Genomic DNA, 13,995 nt, shown 5'->3' with positions numbered 1-13,995 from the left:
GAACCCGTGTCCCCTGCATTGGCAGGTGGATTCTTAACCATTGCGCCACCAGGGAAGCCCTGGTTTTATTAATAAAAGGTTTTCTCCACGAGTTAAAGAATAACAGGATAGTGTGTGCAACTCAGTTAAGCCATCGGGCAGATGATACATGGCATCTAGATCGAGGATTCGGTTCTCAACCAACTGGCTTTGATCATCAAATGGGAGGGCAGCTCTCCTCATGCGGAGCAGTTCCTGTGCCCAAATCCAGTGGTGCAGCGTCACAAAGTGATAACTGGTGTTTGCATGTAGTTATTTATTACGACATACTTCTGTTGCTGTTGTTAACTTGCATGCTTTTGGTGTGTTAACCATTCCAAATGGGGCAGGAGTCATCACTGCAATTAATCAGCCCCCACCGACCACCGGGTTGGAAAGACAGCTGGCTAGTGGGCACAAATCCACACCCCCAGAGAGGCTCTGGCAAGTGGTCGGGGCCGGGGAGGCACCATGGTTCCCTTCCTCCATAGAAGAAGGGCTAGAATTTGGAGGGATGACTTTTTTCTTTTTTTAAGAGAAAAGCAATCAAGTGGAGGATTCTTTTTTCAACCCTCAGGGAACATTTTCTGACTCTCTTCCCACTTGAATGAAAACAAAACAAAAGCATAAATTGGGAGATGGTGTGGGGAGAAGGGCACGTCATCAAGACCATTCCTCTTGCTTTCAAAACCTTCTTGGGCTCCCAAGATAATCTCCGACAAGAGCCCCATGGCAAAGGTCTTCAAACTGGGGTGTTTGTCCCCAGCGGCTGGGGGGCGGGGGTCCCCCACGTGCTGGTGGCTTCAGTTGACAGAAGGAGAGCAGGTTCCTCCCCACTCCTAAATGTGACTATGGCTCTGGAGCCAGTCACCATAGATCCCAATTAGAGGTGGGATCTAGTAATAATAATTATAAGGTCAACTCAACAGAATATATTATCTTAACACTTAGAGCCTTATGGTCAAAGGAAATTTTAAAAAAATCTTACATACATCCACATATTTCAGAGTGGAATGCTAATCGATAACTTTTATGCAAAAAAAATATTACATTATAATAACTATTCTGTCGGGGTGGAGGGGAGTAGAGAAGAAAATGATAGAAAACTCCTCACCGTTAAGGAGTTTTCATGCGCTTTTTTAGCTGCACGATGGTGGAAATCAATTTGCTACAGCAATCAGATTCCACTGGATACCTTTAGAAATGTGATGTCACTTTAGCTCCATTTCAAAATATCAATATTAGCCACTCTTTTAACATATGATGGACAATTTCAGATGTCTACGTAAAATGTATGAGGGCACACAGATTTTCAAAATTCTGAGAGGAGGTCTGTGAGGAGAGTCTGAGGGCCACCGCGCACAGAACCTGGACACCTGGTCCTAAAAAGCTGGATGGTGTGGGAGGGAACGGGGTCCATTCTGATGCCTGCCGCGGTGGTGATCCTACTAAAGTCTTCCTGGGGTTCGTTCCGGATCAGGCCACCAGGCTCCACTGAGCTTCGCAGGCGCTGGTTGGGAAGGGAACAGTGGCCCAACCTCATCAACTCTTGACGGAACACTTGGCCTCCCTCCCTTACTCGGTTCCTGGGCAGGAGCCTGACTCAAGGGCAATGCCCGGGCCTCGACTCCCAGGGTGGGGTCGAGCGTCCAGTCCAGGGCATGGAAGGGTCAGCCTCACCTGCTCAGACTCAGATGGGGGGACCGGGGTTGCGGGGCGCTGGGAGGGGAGCCCGCTCACCTGTAGACGATGTTCTCACGGTGGAGGTCTTCCAGGCCGCACAGGATCTCTGCCGCATAGAACAGGGCACGCTCCTCCTCGAAGCCCGGGTTCCCCATGTTGTAGATGTGGAACTTCAGGTCCCCCCCATTCATGATGGTCAGTACCAAGCACAGCGCATCCTTGGTCTCGTAGGCGTAGGCCAGGTTGACCTGGGAGCACAAGACAGCCCTGCGGTGGGGTTCCGGGGACCCTCTGACCACGTCCACTCCTCCTCCCGGGCCTTGAAGCTGGGCGGGAGGGCTAGGGTGCAGGAGCTGCAGCAGCTTCACGCCACCCCCTGCGCCCTGACAGCCTCCTGGTGCCCCTGCTGCTGCCCCTCCATCAGATTCAGTGGTTCTAGGTGAGGGGGCAAAGCTGGAAGGGGCAGGCCAGCACCTTTCCGGGGTCCCAACAGGACGGTGTCTGCATTTTTACGTCACAAAAGCATGCGTGTGCATCAGGTGGTTAAAACTTCTGCCCCCTTTGGGTATCACCTCGTAAAGCCCAGCCCACTCTGGGGGATGACAGCAGCACCACGTGGATGGCGTGGCCCGCCCTCACGCAGAGCTGGTGGGAGTGAAACTGGGGGCCGTGCACACACCCTCTGACACAGCAATTCCTCCACTAGGAGTCCATCCCACGGACACCCTCACAGAAATATGCCAAAGGGATGCTGAAGGATGGACACGGTAGCCTTATTTGTTGCGGTGGCTTCAAAACCAGGAACAACTTCTATCGTAGGGACGGGCTGCACAGGTCGTGGCCTAGCTCTTCCCTGTGCATCTGGGGAACGGTGCACAGCTTTAAAAAAGAGGTGCAAAAAAAAAAAAAAGAGGTGCAGCTGTTGGTCTGTTGTAGGAAAAGCTCTACAATTTAAGGGGGAAAACACTGCAGCCTAAGATTTGTAGTAAGATCGCGTTGGCTAAAAGTAATAAAATCTGTACATGAATCAAACACGTCTGGAATGGTTACTTAGAGAGGGAGGCTTTTATGTTTACTTTGCGCCCATCTGTGCTGTTTGACTTTTTACCGGAGCATATATTATTTTTTATAATAACAAGTGGCAGTGACACTGAGAGCTGGCCAAATACCCAAGTCCTCCTCCACATTTCCCAGCCTCCCCTGCGGTTGGCTGGTCCCTGGCCATGACCGGTTCTGGCTGAGGACTGTGGGTGGAAGTGAGGGGTGTCACTGCAGCCGAGGCAGTGCAGAGCCCCCAGCACTCACTCTCCACACTCCCGGGAAGGGTGTGGCTGGAAGATGAAGGAAGGTGGTCTGATCCGATGGGATTTGGGGTGAGAAAAAGGACAGCCGTTGCCATTTTCAGCTACTTCAAGTTGGGGTTGATCTGTTACCGCAGCAGAGCCTAGCCTGGATGCAGTAACACACGAGTATAAACCAGATGGGCCTCTCTAGGATCCTGACACTTCGGTCTCCTGTGATGAAACCAGCCTACAGGGGTCTGTGGAAACAAAGCTCCTTGGCTGGGCCCCGCGTGGGCCTCTTTTGTCCACGGAGGCGCTCAGAGAAGCCTGGTCTCACGCCCAGAGGGGAGCCAGGCTAGCTTGGTGACCACTGTCAGCCCCAGCTGACCCCCAGGTGCCTCGTGATGGAGGGAGTGTCGGGCTCCTTTCTGCAGCCCACCCACCCCTCACTGCATCCCATGCCCTGGGGGATGGGGACCTGTCACACTTAAGGGACAGAAGTCCCAGTCACCAGGAAGGGGCCTGTCCCTGGGGCCCTGACACTCACCACAAACCGACTGTTGACCTTCTCCAGGATCTGCTTCTCATTCAGCGCCATGGACTCCCCTTTCCGCTTTTTGATCCTCTTCTTCTCCAGGCGCTTGCAGGCGTACATTTTACCCGTGGCCCGAACCTGGCAGGCACAGACCTGAGGGGCAAGAAGGAAGCCAAGGGCACACGGCACGTGAAACAGGGCCAGTGTGAAGCTCCCTCAAGGCCAGGATGCTGTGTCTCTGGGGCTTGGAGGATGCCTGGCCGTGGACCCACTGCTCCCAGGGCCCTGCCCTTGAGATCTGCCTTTGGCGGCACCTTAGGCAAATCCTAGTCCTTGAGGTGCAGAATCAGCCATTTACGCCAATGCTTAGATGGCTGGCTGAGGCCTAAAGAACCGTTCCTCTCTCAGGGGCAACTAGATCTGCTCTGTCCCAAGCTTCCAGCCAGATGTAGCCATTGATAACTGGGGACTTGCAAGCACCAGCTGCTGGTAGGAGAGGCTTGTTCCGGGGGGGGGAGTGATGGGAGACCCCTGCGAACCCTGACTGTATAATTCACAGGAATGGAAACCAGGGCATTTGGGTCTGGTCTTAGTTCTGCCCCTATTCAGCTCTGTGACCTTGCCTGGGTCACCTAACCATTGTGAACTTCAGCCTTCCTCATCTCTAAAGTGGGAATAACAAGGCTTGGGAAAATCAGATTAAGTACAACAGCGCAAACTAACAGCATGGTGTGGCCAGGATGCTTAAGCCCCTCACGCCCTCCCTTCTCCCTCCAAACACAATCAAAAGCGCCCGTTTCTCCTCTCCAGACGTGACTCCTGCCTGAGGCTGGCTCCAGCTCAGCTGCCCTGCCACACACACCCTCCTTCCTCACCTCAAACACAGCAGACCTTCTCAAGGCCCCGGCCTCACCCTCCTTCTCCATCGGGGGCGCATGACCAAGCCATTCGCTCGGAAGCCATGCTTAGAACACTTCAGGCCAAGCCCGAAGGGACAGAAAAGGTGACAAGAGTCCAGAAACTTTTCATGAATATGTGGATAGTCACTTACCTCCCCAAAGCCCCCTTTTCCTAGTACTCGGTACTGCCTGAAAGTGTTTTTGGTTACCGGTTGCCTGGAAAAAAGCAAAAATCCAACATGGGACTTGTAGTATTAAGATGCAGAATCCAGAAGAAACAGACAAGGGCAGCATTGAAAAGAGCCAGTGCCAGGCACAAACAGCCAGACCAGGCCCCGGGGACCCCTGGAACCATCGCTGCAGACGGGACCCTCGAGGACTTGCTCTGGGGCTGGGGCCGGGTGTTCAAATCCCAGGCTGCCGCCCTCAGGACTGCACTGGGAGGGAAGAGCTGAGCGGAGGCTGTTTCACCACACTTTCCCTGTGGTTCCCCTCTCTCTCCCAAATGCAAATCATGCGGCTAAACTCAGGAGGAAGCTGTGTCCTCAGTGCAGGGAGAGGGGAGGGGGCCAGGAGCCACAGAGGCTTGGTGTCCCACGGAGGCCACAAAGGAAACCGCAGCCCTCCCTCCCACACCTGCAGGCAGGACGGCAGGAGGGCAGGACGGCTGCACCTCCCGTCCTGGGGCGCCCGAGCTATTCCTTCCTGCAGACTTGCCCCGGGAAGACCCGGCCTCCTGTGGGCACAGACTGCTGGTCCCCAGGTCCAGTCTGGTTACTCTCTCACGGCAGTTCCCAGGCTTCCCGCCACCGAGGGCGCTGTGCTATATGTAACCCCCCTGAGCCCCAGAACACGAGAAGACCCTGTCTGCCAAAAGCCGTATTTATGACTAATCTTTTTGTGTCTCCCGACTCCCCATTTTAATTAGCCAAAGCCATTCTTTAAAAAATATTTATTTATTTTTGGCTGCGTTGGGTCTTCACTGCTGTGCACGGGCTTTCTCTAGTTGCAGCGAGCAGGGGGCTACTCTTCGTTGCGGTGCGTGGGCTTCTCTCATTGCAGAGCATGGGCTCTAGTCACGTGGGCTTCAGTAGTTGTGGCACGCGGGCTCAGTAGTTGTGGCTCGCGGGCTCTAGATTGCAGGCTCAGTAGTTATGGCGTATGGGCTTAGTTGTTCCGCGGCATGTGGGATCTTTCCCGACCAGGGCTCGAACCCGTGTCCCCTGCACTGGCAGGCAGATTCTCAACCGCTGCGCCACCAGGGAAGCCCCACCAAAGCCATTTATAATGTCTAATGAGACAAGCCTCTGATCGGGAGCCAAGGATGGGACTTGTGGGGTAAATAAGTAAATGGCCATTTAGTTGCAGCAAAGGACTCCACCTTGCAGACAGTGTGTGCTTTTTCATCGCTGGCCTGTTTGGCTAAGGAAAATCAGGTTTTCCCCCTCTTCTTTTCGGCTTTAGTGAGGTATAATTGACAAAGAGTGTACAACTTGATGTTTTGATATATGTATACATTGTGAAATGATTACCCAATCAAGCTAATTAACATTCTGTCACCTCACAAAATTAACATTCCCCCCTCCCTCCCTTTTTTCCGTACTTTCTTCCTTCCTTCCTTTCTTCTAAGAACACTTAAGATCTACCCACTTAGCAAATTTTAAGTAAATAATACAGTACCATTAACTACTGTCCCCATGTTGTAAAGGAGATCCCCAGAACTTATTCATCTTGCATAACTGAAACCTTGTGCCCTGGACCAACATCTCCCATTTCTCCAAGCCCTCCCCACCCCTGACAGCCACCACTCTGCTCTCTACTTCTATGGGTCTGAATATCTTAGATCCCACATGTAAGTGAGGTCATGCAGTACTCGTTTTTCGTGTCTGGCTTATTTCACTTTAGCACAACGACCTCCAGGTCCATCCACGTTGTCATTAAATGGCAGGACTTCCTTCTTTTTTAGGCTGAGTAATGGCCCATTTATAAACGTTAAATATTTTACTCCTACATTCATTGCAGAATTATTCACAATAGCCAAGACATGGAAACAACCTAAATGTTCATCAGTTGATTCACGGATAAGAACAAGCAGCTTTTACGACGTTAAAATTGGTTCTTGGCTCTCTAGGACTATTTTTTTTTTTTTTTTTTTTTTTTTTGTGGCACGCGGGCCTCTCACTGTGGTGGCCTCTCCCGTTGCGGAGCACAGGTTCCAGACACGCAGGCTCAGCGGCCATGGCTCACGGGCCCAGCCGCTCTGCGGCATGTGGGATCTTCCCGGACCGGGGCATGAACCCGTGTCCCCTGCATCGGCAGGCGGACTCTCACCCACTGCTCCACCGGGGAAGCCCCTCTAGGACTATTTTTGAGCATCCCCCAACCCCACCCCAAGAGTCTTAACCAGGGCGGGGATTGGTGTGAGACTGAATTGGGCCAAAGAACTGGTTTTGCTCGAGAAAGAGCAGTGAGCCTCTGGTCGCCCAGCAGCTGTTGAATGAATCTTCCGTGGAAACTCTTCTCGCTGCTGGGTCCTGAAGAGGATTTGGGATTCCCCAGAAATCACAGCTTCGGCACCACTCTGTTCTCTTAGGACAGCCCTGAAACCTCCGGAGCACTCCCTGGCACGCCTGTCTCGAATTCATGTGCTTCGACTCACTCTCTCTTCTCCGGTGTTTCTTTAGGAAGCGGGGCCCAGGCTGCCCCTGGGCAGAACTCCCCGTTGCTCTGCATCTTACACATGAGTAGCCGGCCTAGAGCAAACCTGCCATGCGCCTGCATCTGCCATGTGGCCCTGGGAAGCGTTTCTTCCAGCTGCCCTCGAAACCACATGAAGGCGTCCAGGCCTAACAGTTTACGATACGCGGAGAACAAACAGTCGGTCGACATTACCGCAGAGCTCCTCTGCTGGGGGAAATGAGTGTAATACAATTTCCGAGGAATTTCTTGGTTAACCTTGGGAGGGAAAAAAATCCCTTTAATATTTCAACAGTACAGCACCAACAGGCCATGATCATTTTAGCAAGAAAAAAAAGGGAGGGGGGGGGAAGGCGGGGTGCTGTCAGTCATTTAGGGCATTTCTAGGCCAGGGTCCTGCCCTGCTGGCTTCAACAGCTTAACGCCCTCAAAAGGGCATAACTTCTTTGAAGTCAGCACGCAGATTTTAAAAGTCCATTTCTCCATCTCATGTGTTTGGTACTGACACGTAAAGTGAAAGCCAGTGGCCACAGCTAAAGGCTTCCATTGGAACAGGAGTGCTGGGTGGGCTAAGAGTGAAGGACTTGAGTGAGGGACCTGGGCTTCAGGCTCCACCCTTGCCAGGCCATTGCTGTGTGACCCAGGGCCAACCCATCAACCTCTCTGAGCCTTGCATCTTCAGTAAAAGGGTATATGCATCTGAAGGCTTTTTGTAAGCTGCTGAGTGTCAGATGTCATTATTAGAACTCTTGGGATAAAGGACACAGCCCCTTCTGGGGGTCTCTATGGTAACAATCCCCATTGCTTGAAGCAGCTTATACATAGACTCATGTAATCCTCACACGAGTCTCAGGAGGTGAGACTATTACTGTCCTCATTCTGCAGATGAGAACGCTTAGGCTTTGAGAGGTGAAATGAGATGCCCAAGGTCACGGCTGGTAAGTAGCTGGGTTGGAAGTGGAGTCCAGGAAGCCTGCTGCAGAGCCCACTTTCGGTGTCCTGACTCTGCCACCCCAGGAAGGTGGGGTTGTGTTACACAGCCCAGGGCTCCAGAGTGGCAGGTGGGGCAAGATGAATACCTGCCCACCAGACTGTCCTCCGCAAGGGTCAGCTGCTCCCTCCAATATCAGAAGGGGGAGGAGACGGCAATGGTGATGCCAATGTGCTCAGTGACGACTCATCCCAACAATTACATTCAGCAGTTTACTTCCCAAGGCCCAAAGGCTGGCTTTGTTGATGTGTGCGGTGCTATCTCACCTCACCCTCACCCCATGCCTATAAGGCAAGCAGTGTTATTATCCCCACATTACAGGTGAGGAAACCAAGATGTGGAGAGCATTCCTCCCCCAGCCCCTAGGGAGGAGGCAGAGCTGGGACTCAGACCCAGGCTGTGGGCCCCTGGTGGCCCACGCTTGGCTTTTCCATCTCCTGGAGGCATGACGTGCACGGGCAAGGCGGCCAGTGGCAGGCAGTGCACCAACAGAGAAGACCGTCCACTGCTCTCTCTGTCACCCCCATGGGTCAGGGTGGAGAGAGACGTCCCCCAGAGGCTACAGGGCAGGGTGTTTCCTCAGGGCTTCCTGAAGTGGGCAGGGAGTGCTGTGAATTCGGCTTTTCGGGGGTTCATGTCCCACAGGTATGTGTCCTAAGCGTCTGCAGGGGACTTGGCCAGCACAGATGCCGATATACATGCAGGAGCAGAAGGGCTCCTTGCTTTCTGACCACGGCCCAGATACCCAGATGGCAGTGAGTGCCAGGCCCCTGGGGCACAGGAACCTTGGGCAGTGGGAGGGGAAACTCCCACCCTCACCTACCAGCTAACCCAGCATGGATTTAATGTAAGCATTGCCCTCTCCTGCAAATCCTGGGACGCTGTGGTGGGCAGAGCACCGCTCTGGCGGTCCTGGGCCAGGGTCCCCTCCTTGGCTGCACTAATCCCTGCCGGGTGACCCAGCAAGCCACATCCTCCCTGCCTCTCCTTCCTTGTCAGTCACACGGAGGTCACCTCTGCCTGGCCAAGTCATCACCGTGTGTGTGAGAGCACTTTGCAGAGAATAAGGCGGCAAATGGAACACATGAAAAGATGCTCGGTCTCACCCGTGATTAGAGGTGAAGAGATAAACAAGAAGGAAACCCGGCTCTCACGCACGAAGAAGAGTGTTGCTGAATCTGAGGACAAGCGAGCGCCCGGGCGCCGGCAGGACTGGGAATCGGGCAGCAGTTTGGGGGGGCAATCTAGCAGTCCCTCACAGCGGAAAACCTTGCCCCTGGAATTCCTCTGCTAGGAATTTCTTTCTTTCTTTTTCTTTCTTTTTTTCTTTTGTGGCCACGCTGAGTGGCTTGAGGGATCTTAGTTCCCCGACCAGGGCTTGAACCCAGATCCCAGCAGTGAAAGCACCGAGTTCTAACCACTGGACTGCCAGGGAATTCCCATCTGCTAGGAATTTCTATGGATGTATTTGCAAAAATAAAGATGTATGTACAAAGTTATTCACTACTTCGGGAAGGCTGCACACAAAATTGAGGGAAACCTCCATGTCCATCAATAGGGGGCTGGGTTACATGAGGGATGTGCAAATCTTTCTAAGAATATGGCAGCTCCCATCATCAGATGAATGGATACAGAAGATGTGGCACATATATACAATGGAATATTACTCAGCCATAAAAAGAAATGAAATTGAGCTATTTGTAATGAGGTGGATAGGCCTAGAGTCTGTCATACAGAGTGAAGTAAGTCAGAAAGAGAAAGACAAATACCGTATGCTAACACATATATATGGAATTTAAGAAAAAAAAATGTCATGAAGAACCTAGGGGTAAGACAGGAATAAAGACATAGACCTACTGGAGAATGGACTTGAGGATATGGGGAGGGGGAAGGGTAAGCTGTGACAAGGCGGGAGAGAGGCATGGACATATACACACTACCAAACGTAAGGTAGATAGCTAGTGGGAAGCAGCCGCGTAGCACAGGGAGATCAGCTCGGTGCTTTGTGACCACCTAGAGGGGTGGGATAGGGAGGGTGGGAGGGAGGGAGATGCAAGAGGGAAGAGATATGGGAACATATGTATATGTGTAACTGTTTCACTTTGTTATACAGCAGAAGCTAACACACCGTTGTAGAGCAATTATACCCCAATAAAGATGTTAAAAAAGAAAAAACAAAGAATATGGCAGCTCTTTATTTGCTGGCAGAGAAAGAATTCCCAAAGACGGTGACCCCAAAAAGTAAGAACAGGAGGCTGAGTGTATGCGTGTGTCTGCATGAGCGTGTGTGTGTGTGATGTTAATAAGCACACAGCATTTCTAGAATACACAAGAACTTAATTAACAGGCAGAGAACGCTGAATTTTATCTGAACCATGGGCCCAGGGGACGTAACAGACTTCTACAGGACTTAGGTGAAAAACCAATACCCCCCGCGCGCACACACACACACACACACACACGCACACACACACGGGCACACACTCGTGTGTGTGTATGTGTGTGTGTGCGTGTGTGTGTGTGCGTGTGTGTGTTGGGGGGCTGTGCCCAGGGAGCACTCACCTTTCCAACCACTTCCACTGGAGAAACCGATCAAAATACATGCCGTCCAGGTACTCGTGGAAGGGTTCTCCCCTCAGGTAGTCGTGGACAGACCTAGCTCAGAGGGAACAAACAGATGAACGTTTTACAACCCTGACCTTGGAGCAGGTGGGCAGAGCCATAACCAGCAGCTTATAGCCTGGCCTCATCCACTTCCAGACTTTGGAAATGCAAATACACAGGGGCCTCCGACAGATGCAGCAGGAGTGGAGAGAGGCTCCACCATTCTACAAAGGTTGTTTGAGATTGACCGACCCTGCAAACCTTTAGTAAGTAGTTGCCTTGGGGGTTTGCTCTAGTTCCGGGATACAGCAGGGAGCATGATGGGGGACACACACGGCAAATAACAAATAAACGACCCCAGGGGCATGTTATCGTGAAGTGGGGTAAGCGAGGTCCCGGGGGGTGTCAGGGAGATCTCTCTGAAGAAGGGACAGGAACTGAGATGAGAACAGAGGAATATTTAACGATGTGCAATGGAGGGATTGGGTGTCTTGGGAAGGGGCAGAGGGGCGCAGGCCCTAGATTTGGTCGGGACCAGTGAAGCCCCTGGGAGGTTTTCAACCCTGCAGCAGGATTTACGGGTCACCTGCTATGGGCCAGGCTCTAGGCCAGGCCCTGGAGGGCTCTGAACTGGGCTTCTTCCCTTTAAAAAGTGGCCACGCTGACCAGTCGAGCCCAGACACTTGGGACCCGGGGAAGGGAGGCGACACGCAGAGCTGGGGCTCGTTGGAGGCTGTGCCCTGCCAAACCTGAACAGGGGCTGGCGTCGGGGGCCAGGACGGCCACTCCCTCAAGGTCAGGGGGCAGCCCAGGGACCTCACCCGCCGTCAGAGCTGACCCTCGGACATCTCCAGGAGGGCAGCAACCAGGCTTGTTTCTGCTCACGGTGGGCCCTCTCCAGCACCTGCCACAGGGCTGGGCCCCACGTTGGCGCCCCTGAATGTCCCAGCTCTTCCCATGGTGAGCGCATGGGGCGCTGGCAATAAGCCGTGGAGGCAGGACTGGGTTCTTGCTCGCAAGGCCTCCCCCACGCAGCATCGTGCCAGGCACACAGCAGGCGCTCAACTAATGTCTGGGGTGCAGAGTCTGAACATGGCGCCGTCACGCCAGCTGTGATCTTGGCACGTACGTATGTTCGTGCGGCTGCACGTCAGCCTACAGGGAGGGTGCGTGTGTGGGCACAGGAACGGGTGTGAGCCTAGCTGCTTAAGCCTTCATGGTGGCGCTTAATGGGTGCACGGCTCGCCCCACACCCACTGACTTGTCTCACGTCCCATTATGGTTGCCGTACAGCCTGCAACAAGGTGATGGGGTGTGGCTGAGAGGGCAGCCTGCAGCCCAGCTCCTGCAGCAGCGCTGGTGGGTGGCAGTGATGGGGGCAGGAGTGGGTGTGGGGGGGACCTGGGAAGGATTTCCAAACCACCCAGACTGGGTCAGATCCGTGCAGTGATGGGGGCAGGAGTGGGTGTGGGGGGGACCTGGGAAGGATTTCCAAACCACCCAGACTGGGTCAGATCCGTGCACATTCCTCTGTCTCCACAGCCTGGAGAGCAATTTGCTTTCGACACCATCTGAAGCAGATGTTCTCTTTGGACTTGGCACCCTGGTATCTTTTCCCTTCATGAGAACTGTACAAGCGCTGGGTGGCTTGGCTGGGCCCTCAGGCACTGATAGACCTGCCCTGGGTGCCCAGCGCTCAGGTGGAGGCTAGAGGCAGCCCCTTGCCTGGTGACTGTGTGGCGGCCCGAGGGGAGGTGGTGGGGCCTGATGCCCCGGGCCGGGAAGCAGGGAGGGAGGCCGGCGGCCGGAGCACTTACTGCACACAGGCAGAAAAGAGTTCTTTGCAGGGTTTCTGAAGGAGCTTCTCCTCCGTCTGGGAGACCAGGTCCCGGCCAACTTGGGCGATGAAAACTGGGGACTGCAGGGAGGAAGAGGAGAGGAGGTATCAGTGAGGGAGAGGGCAGGGCGCCAGGTGGCCTCGGGGGCCCCTCCTACCCACACCTGGTCCTGGGCCCCTGCACCGTGGTAGGCAGTCTGGCAAGGTGGCTGGGCTGGAAGGTGGTGAACCAGCCGGGACTCAGGGTCAGATTTCAGGCTCTGCCACGGACACCGCGTGTGACCTCGTAAGGCTACGTGGCTCCTCTGAGCCCCGCTCTGCAACATGGATCACGACATCCCTGCGTCCTGGACTGCGGTCAGAACCGAGTGGGAGATGTCAGCCTCACAGTGTAGGGAGCCCCTCGGAGCTGCCCCAGTCCCTTAGCCACTGGGGTGTGGGGCTGCGTCCCCAGAGGGCAGACATGAGACGGCCCCCTGCCCGGCCTCGAGGCCATGTGTGAAAGGGTCTGGACTAGGCAAAGGGGCAGGTGGACGGACGGCTCAGCGGCAAGGGGAGGGATGTGACACCGGCACGGCCTCGGCGTTGGTAGGTCTGCATGCCACTCCCACATCCGCTGCTGTAGCTCTGGGACCCTGGTCTTGGTACAGCCTGGCTGTTATCAGGAGGATGGTCAGTAATAATTGTTCCTCCAGGAATTAATCAATGAAGCCTTTGGGTCAAGCATTTGGCCCGGATCCTGGCAGGCAGCAGAAAGCGTGCAATAGATGTCAGCCCTGTCATTTCGTTCTCCTTCCAGTTAAGCTGCCTGGCCTGAATGTTTCAAGTTCGAAGGGACAGTTCCAAGAGGTTCTGGTCCTACCCAGGAGCGGCAGCCCCCTTGGGGAGGTGCAGAGACAGCCAGAGGCAGCCCGGCCACCCCTTCCCCTCCCCGCTTCATTCACCGTCTGCCGGCTCTTTACTCACCAGGTGGGTCTTTAATCAACTACAGGGATAACAGAGAAAACTGCCAGGAGTGGGCTCCAAAGCACAGGATGTAGGCACGTCTTTCTCCCCCTAAAGATGCTGAAATCTGAAAGGCTTGCTTTCTCTTCCCAGCTATTGAACTGTAACTTGGGGGCTGATTAAGCCCACCGGGTGGTGTCTCTGGGGGGTTTGATTCTGGGGCTGGAGGGGGTGCCCACAGCAGCCTGGCATGGCTCTGGTGAATGAAACCTCCCCAGTGTCCTGAATGCCCCCATTCCTGAGTTCTTTCCTTCTTCCTTTCTCCCCTAGCCGGGTCCTCTCCTCTCTGGTCCTCTCTGCGGGCTTTCACCTAGGCCCCGAGCGGGGGAGGCCTCAGGTGTGTGTGTTGGGGCGGCCGCTGTGCCCGTATATGCCGCCTGCACACCCAAGCGCAGGCATTACCCGACCCTGCAGGCTCAGAGCGCATCTCCCGAGGGCTGCCG

At 54.2% G+C, this 13,995-nt stretch overlaps 1 protein-coding gene across 5 annotated transcripts in view; it reads right to left on the bottom strand.

Annotated features, from left to right (window-relative positions):
• Positions 1 to 13,995, bottom strand: part of GRK5 (G protein-coupled receptor kinase 5) — a 225,034-nt gene that overhangs the window by 18,351 nt on the left and 192,688 nt on the right. For all 5 annotated transcript variants that reach the window (XM_060127069.1, XM_060127070.1, XM_060127071.1 and 2 more), the window contains 5 exons: positions 12,528 to 12,628; positions 10,669 to 10,761; positions 4,571 to 4,634; positions 3,532 to 3,672; positions 1,759 to 1,949 (listed from right to left, as the gene is read on the bottom strand). In XM_060127069.1, coding sequence (XP_059983052.1) covers positions 1,759 to 1,949; positions 3,532 to 3,672; positions 4,571 to 4,634; positions 10,669 to 10,761; positions 12,528 to 12,628 — 590 coding nt within the window. The remainder of the gene's footprint in view (positions 1 to 1,758; positions 1,950 to 3,531; positions 3,673 to 4,570; positions 4,635 to 10,668; positions 10,762 to 12,527; positions 12,629 to 13,995) is intronic.

Source organism: Lagenorhynchus albirostris, chromosome 16, assembly GCF_949774975.1.
Source record: "Lagenorhynchus albirostris chromosome 16, mLagAlb1.1, whole genome shotgun sequence".
Taxonomy (NCBI): domain Eukaryota; kingdom Metazoa; phylum Chordata; class Mammalia; order Artiodactyla; family Delphinidae; genus Lagenorhynchus; species Lagenorhynchus albirostris.
The sequence above is the reverse complement of the archived record's forward strand: the minus strand, read 5'-3'. Positions and strand labels throughout refer to the sequence as shown.